The sequence below is a fragment of the Neovison vison genome, chromosome 5 (genome assembly GCF_020171115.1).
Source record: "Neovison vison isolate M4711 chromosome 5, ASM_NN_V1, whole genome shotgun sequence".
Classification (NCBI taxonomy): Eukaryota; Metazoa; Chordata; class Mammalia; order Carnivora; family Mustelidae; genus Neogale; species Neogale vison.
Window position 1 is genome coordinate 66,976,586 of NC_058095.1, and position 18,074 is coordinate 66,994,659.

Sequence of the window (18,074 nt, forward strand, 5' to 3'; positions counted from 1 at the left end):
CAGTCACTCCCCCTTCGCCGCTCAGGATCACTGTCTCTGGGGGCCCTGGCCAGAGGCCTCCACCTCACCCCTTCAGGCCTTTAGGGAGCCCTGTGCCCACCTACGAAGTTACATTTCCTGCTGGGGTGAGGGTATGAGTCCAAGATAACAAGACTGGTTTTCTTTCACATATACCACTTCATTGTCCGAGGTTCGGTTGCACGAGGAATAACCGTGCAGTGCAAAAAATGTGTTAGAGATAAAGAAAGCACAAACTTCCAAAGAAGAATACATTAAGTAATCTCTGTAGATGCGCTTATTCACAGGCTTTTGGGTTCTCTCTAGATCCAGGGTCACCCTTTGCATAATTCCAATTTTCTGGGGTAGGAAGCCCTTCCGTGGACACCTCTATTTTGCCACCTCCCTGGACCCAGGAAGGGTCAGATGAAGGCAGCTCACAGACCCGTGCTCCGCAGACCGCCGCAGCTCTCCGCCCCTGGGGGCTCTCCCGACAGGGAATGACACCCCTGCAGACCACGCTGGGCGCACTCCTCGCAGGCTGCCTCAGTTCCCTCTTCAGCAGAACCGGCAAACCAATTGGCCTCCGGGTCCTGGGGCGCTGCGGGGGCGGGGCGGCAGCGGGCTCCGAGGGCTGCCGGAAGGGGTGTGAGTGCGGGGGCGGGCTCCGCGCCGCCCCGCCCCGGGGAGGGAGCCCAGGACGCTGCATCCTGGCGCCCGCCTCCGAAGCCGCTGCAGCCACTGCCGTCGGGGAAGGTCCTGGCGCTGACATGACATCGCGTGGCTCTCGCCCGGGCCCAAACTCCCGGCGCCCCGCGCAGTAGCCCCGCGAAGAGGCGGACTCGACCGTGCCGACCGCGAAGAAAATCAGGCGGGCGGCATGGAGGCGGCGCACCTGCTCCCGGCCGCCGACGTGCTGAGGCACTTCTCGGTGACGGTCGAGAGCGGCCTGAGGCCGGAGCAGGTGTCTGACGCGCGGGAGCGCTACGGCCCCAACGGTGAGAGCGCGGGCCTGGCCGGGGAAGCTAGGGGCCGCACGCGCCGCGGTCTCAGTTTACTCTCCTACTCCGATACCGGGGAGCGGTCCTCCCCCCTTACAGCCTTCGGGTCCCCGGAGGCTGGCAGGAAGCGAGAGCTCCGGAAACTTCTGCAGATGCCTTTGGGGCGCTCGGAGGGGCTGTGCGGCCACCTTCGCGGGAGGTTGGGCGGATTCCGGGTTTAGAGACCTGACGCCTGACTCCCCTTCCCCCAAAACCTAGGGACCCGTGCAGTCCTTCCGAGCTTCCCACATACACCCCCGACCCTATCCACTCCCTTAAGCGTGAATCCAGGACTATGCAGCCGCCCTCATCATGCAGATGCACACAGGGCGGACACTGTCCGCCCTGCAGCCTGCCCTCCTCATGCAGATGCACACGCAGAGATCAGCTGGCCAGGGACCAGTCAGGGACCCTGAGACCCAGCCTCCCAGCTGGCCCTGAGGGTCTCCCTGGGGGCTCAGTAAAACCTCCAGAAGGTGCAGCTTGTCAGCTGGCAGCCTTGGTGCCCCCACCCCCACCCCAGGTCTTCCTCTTTCAGCAACCCAAGGCGGATGTGGCTGGCGGGAGTCAGTGGGGGCTTTGAACTGCTGAGGCAGGAGACCCACCTTTTGCGGGGGTTGGAGCGGGGCGGGGGCGGGGGGCGGGGCGGGCCGACTCAAGGCCTCACTCGGGAAGCCAGGGAATGCCTTTCCTTCTTGTGTGACCTGGAGCAGCACCTGACCATCTCTGGGCTGGGAGGGAGCCTTCCCGCTATTGCTGTTTGGGTGGAAATGGCATTATTTCTTCCTCAGCTTCACAGGAGTTTGTGATTCTCCATCTGCCAGAAGGCATAACAAATACCAAGTACTATCCAGATGGGGCCCCAGGCACATTTGGAGGCCCTGTGAAGGTGGAAAATGTGGAGACCCCCTTGTCAAGTCACTTGCCACTCTCTTCATCCACCCCCAGGGCATTGGGCACAATGTTAGGGATCCAGATGAAAATGTCCCCTCCATCCCCAAAGTGCAGCCTGGACCCACTTTGTGTTAGGACTTGGGGCCTCACCCATTCAGGGATCCCAGCCAGCCAGAAGGGAGAGTGCTCGGGCCTGAGTGTCTCATGGCTCAGGGATGGCTAAAATTACTGAGAGCTGTCAGAAAGGAAGCTTTGGGTTTTGTATTGGCTTATGAAAACCACCTCTTATATAAATATTATCTTTCTGGAGCAGAAATCCTTTTCCGAAAAAATTAGTTGCTATATTTAGTTGAGCTGTGGGAGGAACTAGAGAGATAAATATTATTTAATATCCTCCATTAGTGACTTGGCAGGGAGGGTGTCATTGCTGCTAGAGGGCACGACAGCAGGACCTGTCCCCGAACCTTGGGGTGGGGATGGGGGTTAGGGCAGCAGATCTGGGGTTCCATAGCCTCTTTTGTGCTGCTGTGGCCTCAATCTTGGGAGTCCTGAATCCCAAGGAAAACTGGAGACTCAGCCTTTGGTTCTGCCTCCAGACGCCCTGTGTAGCCCTGGGAAACAACCGTCTTCTTCCTGGTTCCCATGTGTTCATTGATCCAGCAGGGGGCTGCCTGAGAAGGAGGGAACCTCTTGTTCTTCCCTATGTTGTTTTGTGTGGGTAAGGGGATTGGGGGTGAGCAAGCCACAGAGCATCTGTGTGAGGTGATGGATAAGGATGTTGGAGTATAGGTCCCCGAAGAGGTGGATGTGCATTCAGGGGATGGCAGGAATGCAGCCATTGGTTGGGGGCTGTTGATGGGTTCCCCTTGTGTTTTGGTAATAATAATAATAATAAAAGCTAGTGATCACTGAGCACTTACTATGTGCCAGGCACTGTTCTTAACACTTTGCCTCTCTTATTTATTCCTCCATACAACTCCATGTAAACAACTGTTGTCACTCCCATTTTATGGAGGAGGTAACTGAGTCACCAGCATATTAGCTTGCCCAAGGTCACACAATACTTGGTAGAACTGGTATTGGGTACCTAACCCTCTTTAGCCTCACTTTTTCTGTCTGTACAAGGGAGTCACTTGTTCTACAGGCCTTGGATCCGTGGTATTGGTGGCTGTGCTAGGAGGTGGGTTAACTAGGCAGTAGCTATCCCAGCAATGCCACCAGCCTCACACGGCCCCAGAGATCCCTCGGATCACTGACTGGCTTCTTCCTTTGGAAGCATTTCAGGTGGAGAGGGGAGCCAGTTGCCCCTTCCTGCCTGACACTCTTACTCTGATCAGCCCCAGCTGAAGAGGAGGCATGGGGGTCCTGCAGTTTCTATAGGCACCGGGGAGGTCTTTCTCTCTTGGGTGATCTGGAGTGGTATACGCATCTCTTGGGTAGGGCTGACAGAGTTTTGAACCTTAGCTCTGCCCTCTTCATAGCTGTGTCATCCTAAATAAGCCACTTCTCTCTGTGTCTTGATTTCCTCATCATAGGGTTGCTTGTAAGTGCGTACACCAAGCCATCCCTCCTTGTAGCAGAAGAGTCTGGGCCAGGCTCCAGGCCAGCTGGCTGGTGGGGCTGAGCCAAACCTACAGGTGGAGGGAAACACCCCAGGGACTAGTGTCCTCCCCCACCCAGGAGTCTATGCACCTGCAAAGTCGTTAGTGCTAAAAACCACAAAGAACTCATTTGCTTAAGTCCTAGGGTTTGCAAATTCTGCTGGTGGATGGAGGAAGGGAGGCTGTAAAGCAGGGACTGGGGGTCCTGCCCTGCCACCTTCTCTTCCTCCTTCCTCAGCAGTGCTGGTGAGTTTGCCACCCAGGAGTCCCCCATATGCACAGAACACAGCCTATCTCAACCAGTGAATAGACAATGTCCTCTGGAACCCCAACAGGGTAGTGAGTAGGAGGCTCCTGGCCCAGCACCTCTTGTGAGCATGCCCTGCTCTGTAGGTCCCAGAGGTGCCCACAGGACTCAGCTTCTTCCAAAGGCTTTCTACATCCTTTCAATTTTTTTTTTAAATGAAACTGTGAAACTGTGCACATAGTACAACATTCAAAGGGGACAGAAGACATTATAAAGTCTCTCTAGACCTGTCCCCAACCACAGTGTTCCCAGTGCTTTGTGTCTCCTTTCCAAGATATTCTGTGTACATACACATCTAGATCTGTGATCTTTTCTACGCAAACAGTAATGATCGTGAGTGTTGTTTTGCCCCTGTTTTTCCGTGATAATCACTCTTGGAGATGGTGCCATGTGGGGTCTGCAGTCTTCTTTGCAGAGTTTCATGTGGCTGTTGTAGTATTTCTTTGCCTGGCTTTTGGAGGGCACTTGAATTGTTCATAGCCTCTCCTATGACTCGTTACAAGGCATACTCTTGTCCTCACACACTTGTCAATATTGCCAAAGGTTAAATTCCTAGAAGTGGAATCCTTGGGTCAAAAGGCATCTGTAGTGTAAATTTGACAGCTGTTATTAAGTTGTTTTCCTTAAAGTAGACATGCCTGTTTCCACACCCCTGCACAACTGCAGTGCATTACCGGACATTTTGATCCGTGCCTACCGGGTGGTAAAGAAAGGGTCTTCTCATAGTTTTACTTTGCATTTCACTATTTACAAATTGGGTTGGGCATTTTTCCATATATTTAGGAGCTATTTGATTTCCTCATGTCCTTGAACGGACTGCCCATCACCTTTGCTGGACATGAGCCCAAAGCAAGAGGCTGAATCGTGTTGGGCTTCTCCTTCCAAGTGCACCAACACCCAGTGGTCCTGGAGAGCCCAGTGATATGGGAGTCATGCAAGATCCCAGAAGTCTGGGGTTGTTCCCCTTCTGGAGGAGGGTCTCTAACAGGAACCAGAGCCTGCTATCCTGGGCCTTACACTGCCCATCTGTGTCATGGATACAGTGGCACCAGAGCTGCAGGTGGAAGGGATGGCCAGATTTAGATTACTGCCAGTGGTCCCTGGGGCTGTGACCTTATCTCCTGCCCTCAGCCCATACCCCAGCTGGCCTCTGGAACTCAGAAAATACAGATTTGTGGCCCTTGGAAAATTGGCCAAGGGGAGTGGGGCCAAGCAGGAGGACGGGGTGAGGTCTGAGTGGTCCAAATCGCTGGCTGGCCTCAGGAAGACTTGTCCCTCCTTGACCTCAGTGTCCTCCTCAGTTACAGACATGGAACCCCTAAAGAGATCTCCTGAAGGCCTTTCAGGATGTGAAATGGCTCTGGGATCTGAGGGAGGTTTGTTTTGCTTGCAGGTGTTGGTCTTTCAGGCTTCCTTGTAGATTCCATGCCCACTGGCCCTCTTGGAGTCTTAGAGCCCCCTCCCAGGAGCAGCCACCACTCCCTTTGTACCAGGAGCTCCCTGAGGCAAGGCTGAGTCTGTCCATAGCACACAGCTGGCACACAGCTGGCACACAGATGCTAAGCAACCCCGTTGCCAGGGTTTCCTAGTGCCAGATCAGCTAGGTTGGCTGTAGATCCCTGCACTGGGACAGCTGCTTCCCAAGGCCCCCTTGAGAGCAGAACCATGTTGTCCACTCTAGGTAGGTCCTTGAGACCCAGACAGGGCCAGGTGGGCTGGGTGGGGTCTGCTCAGTGAAGGCGTCTCCCTGACTCTGCAAGTGGTGATTTAATTGCTCTGTAAACCTGACCTTTGAGGAAGACCTTGGTGAGCTCTTGCCTCTCCAGGCTGGAACCGACATTTAGAAGTTGAAATACCAGTTTCCAATGTTTTGAGATGAGAAGAAAGGAGTCGAGAGGGTAGGTTAGGAGAACAGGTGGTGCATGGAGCCTAGGGCAGCCTTGGCCCTGCAACCCACTTCTCCTGGGCTCCAGGCACTGGGCCCAGGGCCTTTAGCTGAACCATGGGGCAACTGAGTAAACAATTAAACAATTCTGTGAGGCTCTTTGTGGACCCAGGGATGACTCAGTCCCTCCCCACCCTGGAAGTGCTCAAGTCAGGTGCGGGTGGCCCTGATACTGATGACTGGTAAAGAAGGGCAGGGTGATAGGGAGAGGGGCTTTCCAGGAAGCCTTCCTGAAAGGCTGGGGGTTAGGGAAGGGTACTCTGTGCAGAAGGAATGGCCTGAACAAACTCTTGGAGGGGGAAAAAGCTTTAGCAAAACCAGGGAAGGTGGTAGCAATTCTGAGGCATCTCGCTTGGCTGGCAGACGGACATATGCCTAAGCCATAAGAGGATTCTGGATGGCCAGGTTCAGGCAGATCCAGGAAGGCCCTGAAGGTCATCCTAAGGTTGGTCTTAATTCTGCTGGCCAAGAAGAGCCATTGAGGGTCCATGAGTAGGGCACAGGAAGGGTCATTCACTCGCTCACAGATATTTTTGAGCACCTACTATGTGCCAGGCACTGCTTCAGGCGTTGGAAACACTGGAAACACTGCACTTAACAAAATCCTACTGGCATGGAGCTTCATTTTAATAACTAGTATTGTAGCTAATGTTTACTGAGTACTTACCATGTGCTGTGCCTGTTCTAAGAAATTTATGAATAGCATGTCATTTAATCTTCACAGTGACTTTAAGAGGAGTTACTATTATACTTATTTTGCAGATGGGAAACTGAGGCACAGAAGGGGTTAAGTAGCTTTTCCATAGCCAGAGAACTATCAAGAGTTAGAGCAAGACATGAACTTAGCCCTCTGGGCCAGACTCCTTGCTCTAAACCATGAAGCTTCTCTGATCATATACTCCTTTTTGCCCCCCAGGACCCACAGACTAACTTCAGACCCCTCCAGGCCAGCCCCACATTGAGCATATGGGGGTGTAGGCCAGCTCAATCTGGCATCAGTGACCCAGAGCAGGGGTTGTCTGGCAGAGTCCACCAGGTGGGAGGGCCAGAGCTACACTATTTCAGAAGAATAATGAGGGTTTACTTCCCACCAGGCAGGCCCAGCTAGGATGGGGGCAGTGTTTCCTACTGCCATCTTTTCCTGCACAGCTTGGCGAATGACATCAAGAGGCAGGCAGGGCTGGGCCATTCTCCCCATTGAAAAAGTGGGGTATCTGGCACTGCTGAGGGCTCAACTCCCTCCCCAACACAGCCTGAGGATAGCAAGAGGGAAATAACATCTAACAGGGATGCCTGGGGAGAGGCTGGGAGGGTGCTCTCCTAATCGCTGCTAGTCTCCTGGCCCCTCCTAGTTCCTCCATGGCCCAGAGAGCCAGTCATGTGAAGAGAAAATTGGGTTGTCTGGGGTCTTGGCAGGATTAGAATTTGAAGAAGACCAGGCCTGAGGAGACAGAGCCTAGTAACTCTCAAAAAACCCTCACTAAAACCACTTGTGAGGATAGCAGAGCCTTTTGGGGCAGGGCTGATTTGGCTAGTGGTTCTGGGGTCACAATGGAAGGGTGAGTTAGTCGATGTGGTGAGGGCATCCAACCTAACAATCGGGACATAGGATGCCAAGTTTTCTCTCTCAAGTAACTTTGGCCAGGGAAGGCAGTGGGATGGGGTAGGAAGGCAGAGCAGCTTAGGAGCTAATCAGGAGGTGCCAAGCAGGGGGACAAAAGCCAGACCACCTGAGTTCAGGGCTGCCACCTCCCAGCTGTATGACCACAAACTAGTCATTCAACCTCTCTGTGCCTCAGTTGTCTGCTCTATAAAATGGGAATAATAATTGTCTCTTCCTTGTCAGGTTGTTGGGGAATCCCGTGAGAGTTAAAGCACTAGATGATGCATGGGACCTGGCACACTCAACACTAATAATTCCGCTGTAGTTATTCTAGCTGTGGAGGGCCCTCGTGTATGCTTTGTGTATGATACCTCCCCATCGATCTCCGGAAATAATGGAGGTAGAGCACTTGGCACGCTGCTTAGGACATAGAAGGTGCTCGGTAAATGTGGTTTTTATTAATAATGATGATAATCCTCACAGCAGCCATTCAGGATTTACCTTCCAAATGAGGTTCAGGACTGCACTGGGGAGCCAGCTGCTCAGGCAAGACTAGAAGCGTGTACATTGTCTGTGCAGAGGTAGGCAGGTCTTCTGTGACCTCGTGGCTGGCTGAGCCTTCCCCAAGGGAGTGGGTAAGGGTAGAAGGGGAACCTTGTAGGTCTGGGGAGATGGGGGTGCCAGTCAGGATCCAGGAACAAACCCCATGTCTCAATGACTTCATACAGGTCATTTCTTCCTCACACTGTATGTATATACATATCTCAGTGGCAGGTTATCTGGGGGCTTCATGTTTCCTATATTCTGTGATTCTGGTTCACAGAGCAGACACCATCTGACAGGTTGCTGGTTACTGGACCACAGAGGGCCAGAGAGCTCTAAATCTGCACTGTCCAATACGCAGCCACTAGCCTTGGGTGGTTCTTTATTTAAAGGAACGAGAATTAAGTAGAATTTAAAATTTGGCTCCTCACTCACATTAACCACATTGCCAGTGCTCGATAGGTGTGTGCAGTTAGTAGCTACCGTATGAGACAGTGCAGCTAAAGGGCACTTCCATCAGTACAGAAAGTTCTCCAGGACACTGCCTTTTCTAACTCCAGAGTCTCCTGCCACCACGTTAGTGCCCCTGGCCAGAACTAACTTGCATCCTTCTTTTTGTAACTTGCACGACATCCGCAGTCCTACTATGTGCGCACAGGGGGGAAAGAATCAGAAGTATCTGGGGGAACAAATGACCACCAAAGAGTGGTTCCTGAGTCAGATTTTGGGTCAGAATGCAGAAGGGGAGAACATGAGAGATCACCCAGCCAGACAGAGGGCAGCTCGTGGGGAACTCAAGCTGCTCTGTGTGCCCTGTGACATTGCTTCCCAATCCCAGGCCTTGACCCTGCCCAGAAAGAATGCCCTTCTACAGTGGTCTAGGGGCTACATGCCTGACAGAGGGTAGGGGTGAGGGAGACCACAGGAGGGACTCAGGTTAATCTTATGGATAAACTCTTCCTCTGGTCAGGAACCTTGAAGGCATTCACAGAGGTAGGGGGTTTAGAAGTCTCTCCTGGGTAGAGCGTGGCAAAAGCAGACTGATGTGTGTCATGAGGTTAGAACAGTTCTGTGCCAAGGCCGGTGCATGGCAGAGATGACCTCTACAGGACCCTGCTCCATTGGAGAACTGGCCCAGAAAACCAGGCCTGGCCCTCCCCCCTGCCTTTCCTGTTCACTTCAGCTAAATAGATCAGAAGGAAAAAGTCTGTTTGATTTTAATCTCAATGCAGGACACTGGAGATTACATTTTCCACGGAAAATGTCAGCTGTTGCCTAAAATAGGACCAGGGAGAAAAAGCTAGAAAATGTATTTTTAGGTTATATGTTTCCCTCCTGGGTTCCTGCAGTCCAGTGGGCTGCTTGGTACTCTCCATGGTTCAGCTGCCAGGTGCCCCAGATCTTCCACACAGATGGTCTCAGGAGAGGGCTCCCACAGGAAAAGTCTTTATTGATCCCTGAGTGAAAAACAGGTGAGCAGATACAAGGGCCTGTGTCAAGAAGGAGGAAGAAGAAGGGAGAGCCAGCCTAGGGTAGAGGCTCAGAGTCTGCATTGCTCACAAGCTCCCAGGTGATGTCAATGCTGCTGGCCTGGAAACTCTACTCAGCAGCGGGGCTCGGGTAGGCTCAGTCTGGGAGGTACCCCAGACAGGCCTCAGCAGGACCTAAGCTCAGCCTATGGAGAGAGAGGCCCATTGGAATCCACCCTTTGAGGGCCAGCTCCTGCCTCTTCCCATAGACCTGCCTATTTGCTGTGTGATCTTGTTCAAGTCATGTTTCCACCCTGGATCTCAGTTCTTGCAGCTGTGAAACAGGGTGAACACCTGCCCTGTGAACCTTTGGGCTGTTGGGAAGGAAGATTCAAAGACTTCAGGTACCCAGGTAGCCCACTCTGTCTGGAATAAAAAGTGCTTCAGGAAATGTAAGAGATACAAATAGAGCTTGTAAAGTGACAGCAGGTCCTAGTGGTGTTTGGGAACATCATTCCTCAGAATGTTCTGTGGGTTGCAGACTGGACATATGGGATGGGGCTTGCCCCCAAGTAGAGGGGCTGGGAGGGGACAAGTTGAGACTCAACCTCCAGGAACTGAACCATGGCAGGTTAGACACTGCCTGGGATGCTGGCTGCTGAGGTCATGTCGGAGGGAACCCCCACGTAGGGCAGGGCTCAGCAGGCTGGCCTGGCCATACTGTAGGCCTTACCTCAGTGCTCCTGGAGGAGCAGGTATGTCAGAGGTGGCCTGGACTGATGATCTCAATTTGCGGGAGGGACTCCCTTGCTGTGGCTATGTGGGGCCTTGAATAGGATTGTGCAGCCATCTGAGAAAGAGCACTACAGGGGGGCTGTCAACTTACTGTGATCTCAGGGGTCCCTCTCTCCTTCAGTTTGGTCCATTACTCCTCTGTACATGGGGGAGGGACCAGAAGGGCCCTCCTGGCTCTGGTCTTGTCAGGCCATACCAGATCTTCCTTAACCAGGGTGGGATGAAGTGAGTGGAGGAATGGAAGCCTCTGGGCTCAGACCATCCATTCTGTGACCTCAGAGAGCTGTGGGAGCATGTCTAGACCATTATGATGGCCCGGGTAGGCACAGCTGGGAGAACGGCTGAGACTCCTCCATGGTCCTACTGCATAATTCGGTTATCTCTTGTCTCCTCATGGCTCCTGTGGCTTGCCTGGATCCTGAAGAGCTCCCAACTGAGGAAGGTGAGTCTTGGGCCAGGGTGGGCTGCAAGGCCTTGAGCCATTCACTCTCGGGTTGTGTTCCTCCCTCTCCCCAACAGAGTGAGGATTTGCTGACACACACTCCCCCTCCCCCACCAGTATCACCCATCTATGCCTCTAAGGCCTCAGGCTCTTGCTCTTTGAATGGTAGGGAGGGAATGGGACAGGTGGTCTCCTAGGTGGTCCCAGCTCTGAATGAGGGTAGGTCAGTTGGTAAGGGACCCAAGGTTTACATGGTGCTCCAATTCTCAGGGAAGTCGCTGTGGGAGCTGGTGCTGGAACAGTTTGAGGACCTCCTGGTGCGCATCCTGCTGTTGGCTGCCCTGGTCTCCTTCGTAAGTAAGGCCCCATCGCACAGCATCAGAAAGCCTGGAAGGGAAAGCCAGGCTGGGGCAGTGCTCAGAGGCCCAGACTCTGAACTAGAGGTCTGTTCTCTCAGCCATGGACATCCCTGGGCCTCTACCCATTCCCTTCCTTGCTCAGACTTCAGCTTCCCTTGCCTGAACCCTCAAAGCCTGCCCCCTACACACTGGACTGCTCCCATCTGTCCCCTTCCACTCTGGCTGTCAGAGTGAACTTTCAGAAGCACAGGTATGATCCCTACCCCTCCCCGTCTTAGGGCACAACCTAAGCACTCAACCACAGCACTGTTGACATTTTGGACCAGATAATTCTTTGTCTGGAGGCTGTCCTATGAGCTCGGGAATATTTAGAAGCATTCGGAAGCATTCCGGACCTCTACCTACCAATGCCAGTGGTACTGCCCAGTTGTGACAGTCTAAAGTCTCCAGATATTGCCAAATTATCCCTCGTGGAGAGCCCCTTCCATGGCTCCCAGTGCCCCACAGAAGAATGTGGGTCTTAACCTCTTACAGCTTGTCTGTGGCTGCTCTCCTTTTGCCCTTCCCCCATTCTTATTGCCTGAACCCCTCCTGGACCTTGCTGGGCCCTGGGGAGGTGGAACACTACTTGTCACTGATGGCTGAGCAGCAGAAATCCGAAGGTAATGCAGGGAAATGGCCACCCTGAGAGTGGATGCAGTTCCTGCTCTTGGCCCTGTGCCCAGCAGGGCCTGGGGAGGAGACCTCATGTTGGTGACATGGAGTGCAGGGAAGCAGGGGCCCAGCCAGCTGTGTCTGGCCTTCCTGGCAGCTGTTCTTGTGGAAACTGATGACTCTTACAGAGAAAAAAGCCTGTCGGGGCAGGTGCCTTATAACAGCTTAGCTAAAATGGTGTCAGCACCCCTCCACAGTGCGATGGACACTCTGAGACCCGTGGAAGGGAGTGAGAAGTGCCCCCTTGGGCCAAGAGGTGGGAACAGGACCTTAACCAGGTATTCTACCTCCAGGCCTGGGCTCTGGCTGGAGTTATACCTCTCTGGCCAATGGACTTCAAAATGAGCCTGTAGCGGGAGCATCTGAGTTTGCTAACACATGGACTGCAGGGCCTCACCCCAAAGTTTCTGACACAGGAAGACTGGGATAGACCCCGAGAATTGCGTTTTTAGCAAGTTTCCATGGGATACTGTGGTGGCCAGTGTGGCATCAAACTTGGAAAACCACATCTAGGCAGAGAGTGAGACCTCCAGCTGTACAACTGCCCCACATCCTGAAAGTTGGCTGGGTGGGGCGTGAATGGTGGCAGTCACTGCCTATAGATAAGCCAAGGCCTCCGTGCAGCCCTCTCCCAGCCCAGGCCTCCCCAGGGCTATCTCTTCCAAGGCAGGAGGCAGCAGACCCAGGGTATAAAGGAAATAGGGAGCAGCCCCTGGGCCACAGAAGATCCCCAGCTCACCAGCTCTGACTCCATAGGTCCTGGCCTGCTTCGAAGAGGGCGAAGAAACCACAACAGCCTTCGTGGAGCCCCTGGTCATCATGCTGATCCTTGTGGCCAATGCTATCGTGGGCGTATGGCAGGTGGGAGGCACAGAGGTGGGCCTGGGCATTCAGGTGTCCTGGCTGTTCCATGTGACTGCCACTTGGTGTTAAGAGTCCTGCAGCTCCATCCCGGGCGCCAGGGGTGTCATTCCAAGGGGTCAGCCTGCAAGGGCCAGTGAGGGCAGAGCACCTACCTGCCTCCTGTTCTATAGGAACGCAATGCTGAGAGTGCCATTGAGGCCTTGAAGGAGTATGAACCTGAGATGGGCAAGGTGATCCGCTCAGACCGCAAAGGTGTGCAGAGGGTCCGAGCCCGGGACATCGTCCCTGGAGACATCGTAGAGGTGGCAGGTACACTGGGGGTGTCTTTCCATTATGTGATGCTGGTGAGCCCTTCCCTCTCTGTACTCCCATCTTTCTGGCTATATACACAGAGCAGGGAGCTGTGGGATCCTTCCAAAGCTCTTCAGCCAAAACCTCGTTGGACAGATAAGGACACTGTGAGCAAAGGAGCAGCGTCTATCTCAGGGATCACAGCCTAGGCCCCTACCTCTCACCCTTGGTTCCTGGCAGTCCTCCTGGCTCTGCCAAGGGGTGGTGCCCAAAAAAGCCACACTCAGCTACTCTCTCTCCACAGTGGGAGATAAAGTACCCGCTGACCTCCGCCTCATCGAGATCAAGTCCACCACCCTGAGAGTGGACCAGTCCATCCTGACAGGTGAGGCCCAGAGACCAGGGCTGAGCAGGGCTGAGCAGGGCTGAGCAGGTCCAGGCATGGGGGTGTCTTCATGTAGGGTTTCCCATTTCTGATTCCATGACCAGGTGAATCTGTATCTGTCACCAAGCACACAGATGCCATCCAAGATCCCAGAGCTGTGAACCAGGACAAGAAGAACATGCTATTCTCTGTAAGTTCCTGGGATGGCTGGGGCCTTTGTCTGGACACTGATAATAAAAACTTTAACACTCAATCAGTTAAAGCCCAACAAGAATGAACCTCATCAATTATTGACAGTATGTACAAATTTATAGTACTGGTAACAGCTTGTGTTTACTCAAGGCTGTGTGCCTGCAACTGTTCTAAGCCCTTTACGTATATTTAGTCCTCACGGTGCTTTTAAAATAAGTACTCTTGTTATTTGCATTTTCCAGGTCACACAGCCAGTGAATGGTAGAGCTGGGATGTGAACTCAGACATTCTGAATCCAGAGCTTTTCCTCTTACCTGCTAGGCTTATCCTGCTTTAAACTGGAGAGGGACAGAGCTAGCCTATAATCACCCAATGGAGATTCCTCTAGTGATAAGCGTTACCAAAGTGGTGGAGTCCATTTCTCAGATGGGAAAACCAGCTCAGCACTGGTGGGCATGATAGGCCTCTGAGGCCTCAGAGAGAGCACTGATGCTTACAAGCTGCCCAGAAACAGCCTGAAGCTGAACATGGAAGCCACAAGGATTGGTCAGGCCATTTGGCCGTGGCCCAGGGCACCAAGTTATAAGGCTAGAAAACCTCCCCAGAAGCGGACAGAGATGGAGAAAGCAATACTCACCCAGAGTTCTTAAGGAGACCCCTCCTGCTTAGATGTATGGAAGCCTTAGACAAGCTGCTTTGAAGTGAGGAGGGGACTCTACAAGGCAAGATCAAGCATCAGCAGCTGTCACTAGGCAGCTTTCTAAGGAAGATGCTCTGGCTAACTGCAGATTATTTCCTTAGCTGAGGGGCCTGCAAGTGGGCGGACGCATGGGGGAGTGGAAGTTTCATTGCTCAGGATAAAAGAAGAGAAGCTGAGGTTACGAGAGGTCCCTACCTTTTCTCCAGCCTCAGCACAGGGCACCTTTCTGAAGGGTACCACATCATTAGCCTCCTCTGAGCAGCTCCTTTCTTGAACCATTTTATACAAGCTAGAAGCTCAAGGCTAATTAGCCTTTTTTACTGGGACTTAGGGATTTTACGTGGGCCTTGGGATTGGATGGACTTAAGCTCAGATTTTCTGGATTCTTCAGCAAATATTTACAGATCATTTACCTAGGATCACAGTCAGCCTGGCACTCCCATGTGGCCACGTTGGCTTTTTACAAATCACATTTTTATAGGTTGGTATTGTGCTGTGCTAGTCGGTCACATAGTCTGTATTGGTCCAGTGCTTTGTGTGCCAGGCCTCGTGATAGGCACTGGGGATACAGTGCTGAACCAAGTCCTTGCCTTCGTGAAGCTAACACTGTCATGGGGATGCCAGCCACGGCTTAGCACTAGATAGCTTCGTAAGCCTGGGAGCATTAAGTGACATGGAGAAAAAAACAAGCCAAGTAGGGGGATAGGAATGCTATGGTAGAGGTCAAGGGGTCCCAGGCCCTGCGGGGATGCTAAGCAGCTCTCCTTGTCTCTCCATTGGCCAGGGCACCAACATTGCATCGGGGAAGGCCCTGGGCGTGGCAGTGGCCACAGGCCTGCACACAGAGCTGGGGAAGATCAGGAGCCAGATGGTGGCAGTGGAGCCAGAGCGGACGCCACTGCAGCGCAAGCTGGATGAGTTTGGGCGGCAGCTGTCCCATGCCATCTCTGTGATCTGTGTGGCTGTGTGGGTCATCAACATTGGCCACTTTGCCGACCCGGCCCATGGTGGCTCCTGGCTCCGTGGCGCCGTCTACTACTTCAAGATTGCCGTGGCCCTGGCGGTGGCCGCCATCCCTGAGGGCCTCCCGGCTGTTATCACTACATGCCTGGCTCTGGGCACACGGCGTATGGCACGCAAGAATGCCATTGTGCGGAGCCTGCCGTCTGTGGAGACCCTGGGCTGCACCTCCGTCATCTGCTCTGACAAGACGGGCACCCTCACCACCAACCAGATGTCTGTGTGCCGGGTGAGTGGCTGCAGCCGGCTTGGGGTCCCGCTGCTATTGCTGTGTGAAGCTCAGCGGGCTGAACTCCTTCTTGGGGCTGCCCCCAACTCCTTTTTGGCAGGGGATGGAGGAGAGAACCTGTGGGCTACCCGCAAAGTGGGGAGGAGATCCTTTTTCATGGGGCAGAGCAGCAAGGTCTGGCCAGATGAGTATCACTAGGACCCAGATATCACTGTACGGCCCTGGCAGGTCATTGTCTGTCTGTGAACCTCAGTTTCTTCATCTGAAGTTTGGGTATGCAAGCTTGGACAGACAACCATAAAGGATACTGCAGGGGGTCAACTACAGCCTTGGCATCTGAGCCAAGCTGGGCCTGGACCCAAACAAGTTCTGTCCCGCTCCTCCATCACTCCACAGTCGATGCCCGTCACCAGTCACCAGATATGCCAGCTCCAGTGACTTGGGCAGGGCTGGGAAAGGAATTATTCATTTCCTGGCCTTCAATCCCAGATCCTGGGCTTGTTGCCTGTATGTTCCAGGCATTCTGGCTGAAACTCCAGTAGGCCTAGGGGGCAGAGGGGTGGGTGGGTAGTGGTGAATGCTGTGGGTTTCCCACCCCTCTTAGAGTCCCAGTCATTCTTCTCCCACCTCTGCTCCCATGATCTGCCCACTGGGAAACTCAGACTCTGTATCCAAAACCTGGAAGCCCAAAACCTTGGGGAAGGGGAAGGAAGCCCTGCCACAGGGGAAGGGGCACAAGCAAGTTTTAAATTTTGCGTCCCCTGACCTGTTAAAATCTCTAGGAGGACTTCATTGGAACAGAGTGTTCCTTCATTGAAATAAAGGTTTAAAAAACATACTGCAGGGAAGTTGTACAGGCCTTACTTGTTGGGAGGGGGCCAAAGAAACTTGACTTGTCAGGAGGTATGCTGGCTGGAGGGCTTCTCCCTAGTCCCCTCAGGAGTAGGGAGGGGAGCACGAAAAAAGGGACATTTGTTGAGCACCTACTGTGTGCTGAGCTGGCCATTGACTTGGAAATGTACACCAAGGCAATTTCTAGGAAACAAGAATTATCTCCTTGGTAAAGCTGGCTTCCAGGCAAGAAAATGGGCCACCCTGGGAGGGGTAAAGCCCTGACACTGAGATACACGGGTAGGGTCTGGGTGACCCAGCAGGCCCTGGAGGCAAGAGCTCACTGTGTGAGAACACCTTTGGGCAGGGGTCTGTGTCTCAGAGCAGTATGTGGGTTTCCACCCTTAGAGGCCAGGAACTCATCCTTTCAAGGGAAAAAGAGGGGCAGCTGTACTCGGATCCCACTCTCTTCTCCTGTTACCAGTGGAGAAACTAATGCTCTGGTGCTCAGCCAGGAGTCACATAACAAAATGGGCAAGGATCCAGGCTTCCTACCCCGTGTCAGGGCTCCATCCAGGACACTGAAGAATCTGCCATATACCCCTCAGGGGTCCAGAGCAGAGGCCCTGCCTTGGCCTGAACCCGACTCTTCCAGACCTTGGCAGGAGGGAAGGCCAGCAGCTTCTTTAGGGGCCCAGAGGATCCCACCTTTGGTCAGGCTCTATTCAGACTGGCTGCCCAAAGAGGAGAGAGGTGAGGGCTTGCCTAAGCATGCCTCTGTGCTCCCCAGATGTTCGTGGTAGCTGAGGCCGAAGCGGGCTCCTGCCGTTTGCATGAGTTCACCATCTCAGGCACCACTTATGCCCCGGAGGGTGAAGTGTGAGTGCTGGGCAAGGGGTTGCAGGTGGGCAGGGTTCCCCGGGGGACCTGGGCTACACCAGAGAGCTCAGAGAGCTGTGAGTGGGCAAGGCTTCCTGGGGTGGGATCGAGAGGCCATGCACCTCCCAGGGATGGGGCCAAATGCCCTTGTACCAAGACCCAGCCCCACAGGAGACAGGCGGAGCGGCTCGTGCGCTGTGGGCAGTTCGATGGGCTAGTGGAGCTGGCGACGATCTGTGCCCTGTGCAATGACTCAGCGCTGGACTACAATGAGGTGGGACCCAGCTCTCTTCTGTGACCTCACTAGTGTCCGGGTGCCCAGGACAGACCGTTCTCCCAGAGTCTCAAAACTCCCAGGATTGGCAGTCCCTGCCCTTTTGGAGTGCCACAGCCCAGGAACACTGCCACCCCTGAATACCCCCACTACCCCTCCTTTCGCACACTGGCTTTGAAACTGTGCCCTAGGGCTCTTGGGCTGTGGAAGACTAATGTAAGGGACTGTAGTGCCAGGGTGTCTAGAGGAAGAGATTTGGGAAATAGGACTAGAGAGGGTGTTTAAAGTAGAGGACACAGCCCAGGAAAGTCCCACAAGTCATAACCTGATGTGATGCAGGCAGTGAATGCCCTTACCTGCTGCTGGAGCAGTGGAATGGAACATGCATGAAGATACTCCTGCCTGGGGAAAGGACTTGACCAGACCAAATCCTGTTCCATAATAAGCTGAAGGCAGTAGGCAGCCACCACGCAGTGTTGAGCAGGGAAGTGATAGGGTCAGAACTGCATTAACCGATCACCTGAGCTTCTGTGTGGAGGATGGAACAGACGGGGCAAGACTGGATTCAGGAGCCCCTGTGTGGTCCTCCAGGTCAGAGAGTTGTTAGCTAGGGCTTCAGGGAAAGGGAAGAAAGCTTGGGTTAGAGATTTAGGATGGGACTGGGTGACTAGTTAGGTGAAAGAGAGAGAGGGTACCTCCT

At 53.6% G+C, this 18,074-nt stretch overlaps 1 protein-coding gene across 2 annotated transcripts in view; it reads left to right on the plus strand.

Annotated features, from left to right (window-relative positions):
- Positions 1-727: 727 nt before the first annotated feature.
- ATP2A3 (ATPase sarcoplasmic/endoplasmic reticulum Ca2+ transporting 3) overlaps positions 728-18,074 on the plus strand; it is a 33,913-nt gene continuing 16,566 nt past the window's right edge. For both annotated transcript variants that reach the window (XM_044249223.1, XM_044249224.1), the window contains exons 1-10: positions 728-995; positions 10,619-10,636; positions 10,907-10,989; positions 12,466-12,570; positions 12,744-12,882; positions 13,169-13,249; positions 13,354-13,439; positions 14,926-15,390; positions 17,012-17,100; positions 17,272-17,374. In XM_044249223.1, coding sequence (XP_044105158.1) covers positions 878-995; positions 10,619-10,636; positions 10,907-10,989; positions 12,466-12,570; positions 12,744-12,882; positions 13,169-13,249; positions 13,354-13,439; positions 14,926-15,390; positions 17,012-17,100; positions 17,272-17,374 — 1,287 coding nt within the window. In that variant the 5' untranslated portion in view covers positions 728-877. The remainder of the gene's footprint in view (positions 996-10,618; positions 10,637-10,906; positions 10,990-12,465; positions 12,571-12,743; positions 12,883-13,168; positions 13,250-13,353; positions 13,440-14,925; positions 15,391-17,011; positions 17,101-17,271; positions 17,375-18,074) is intronic.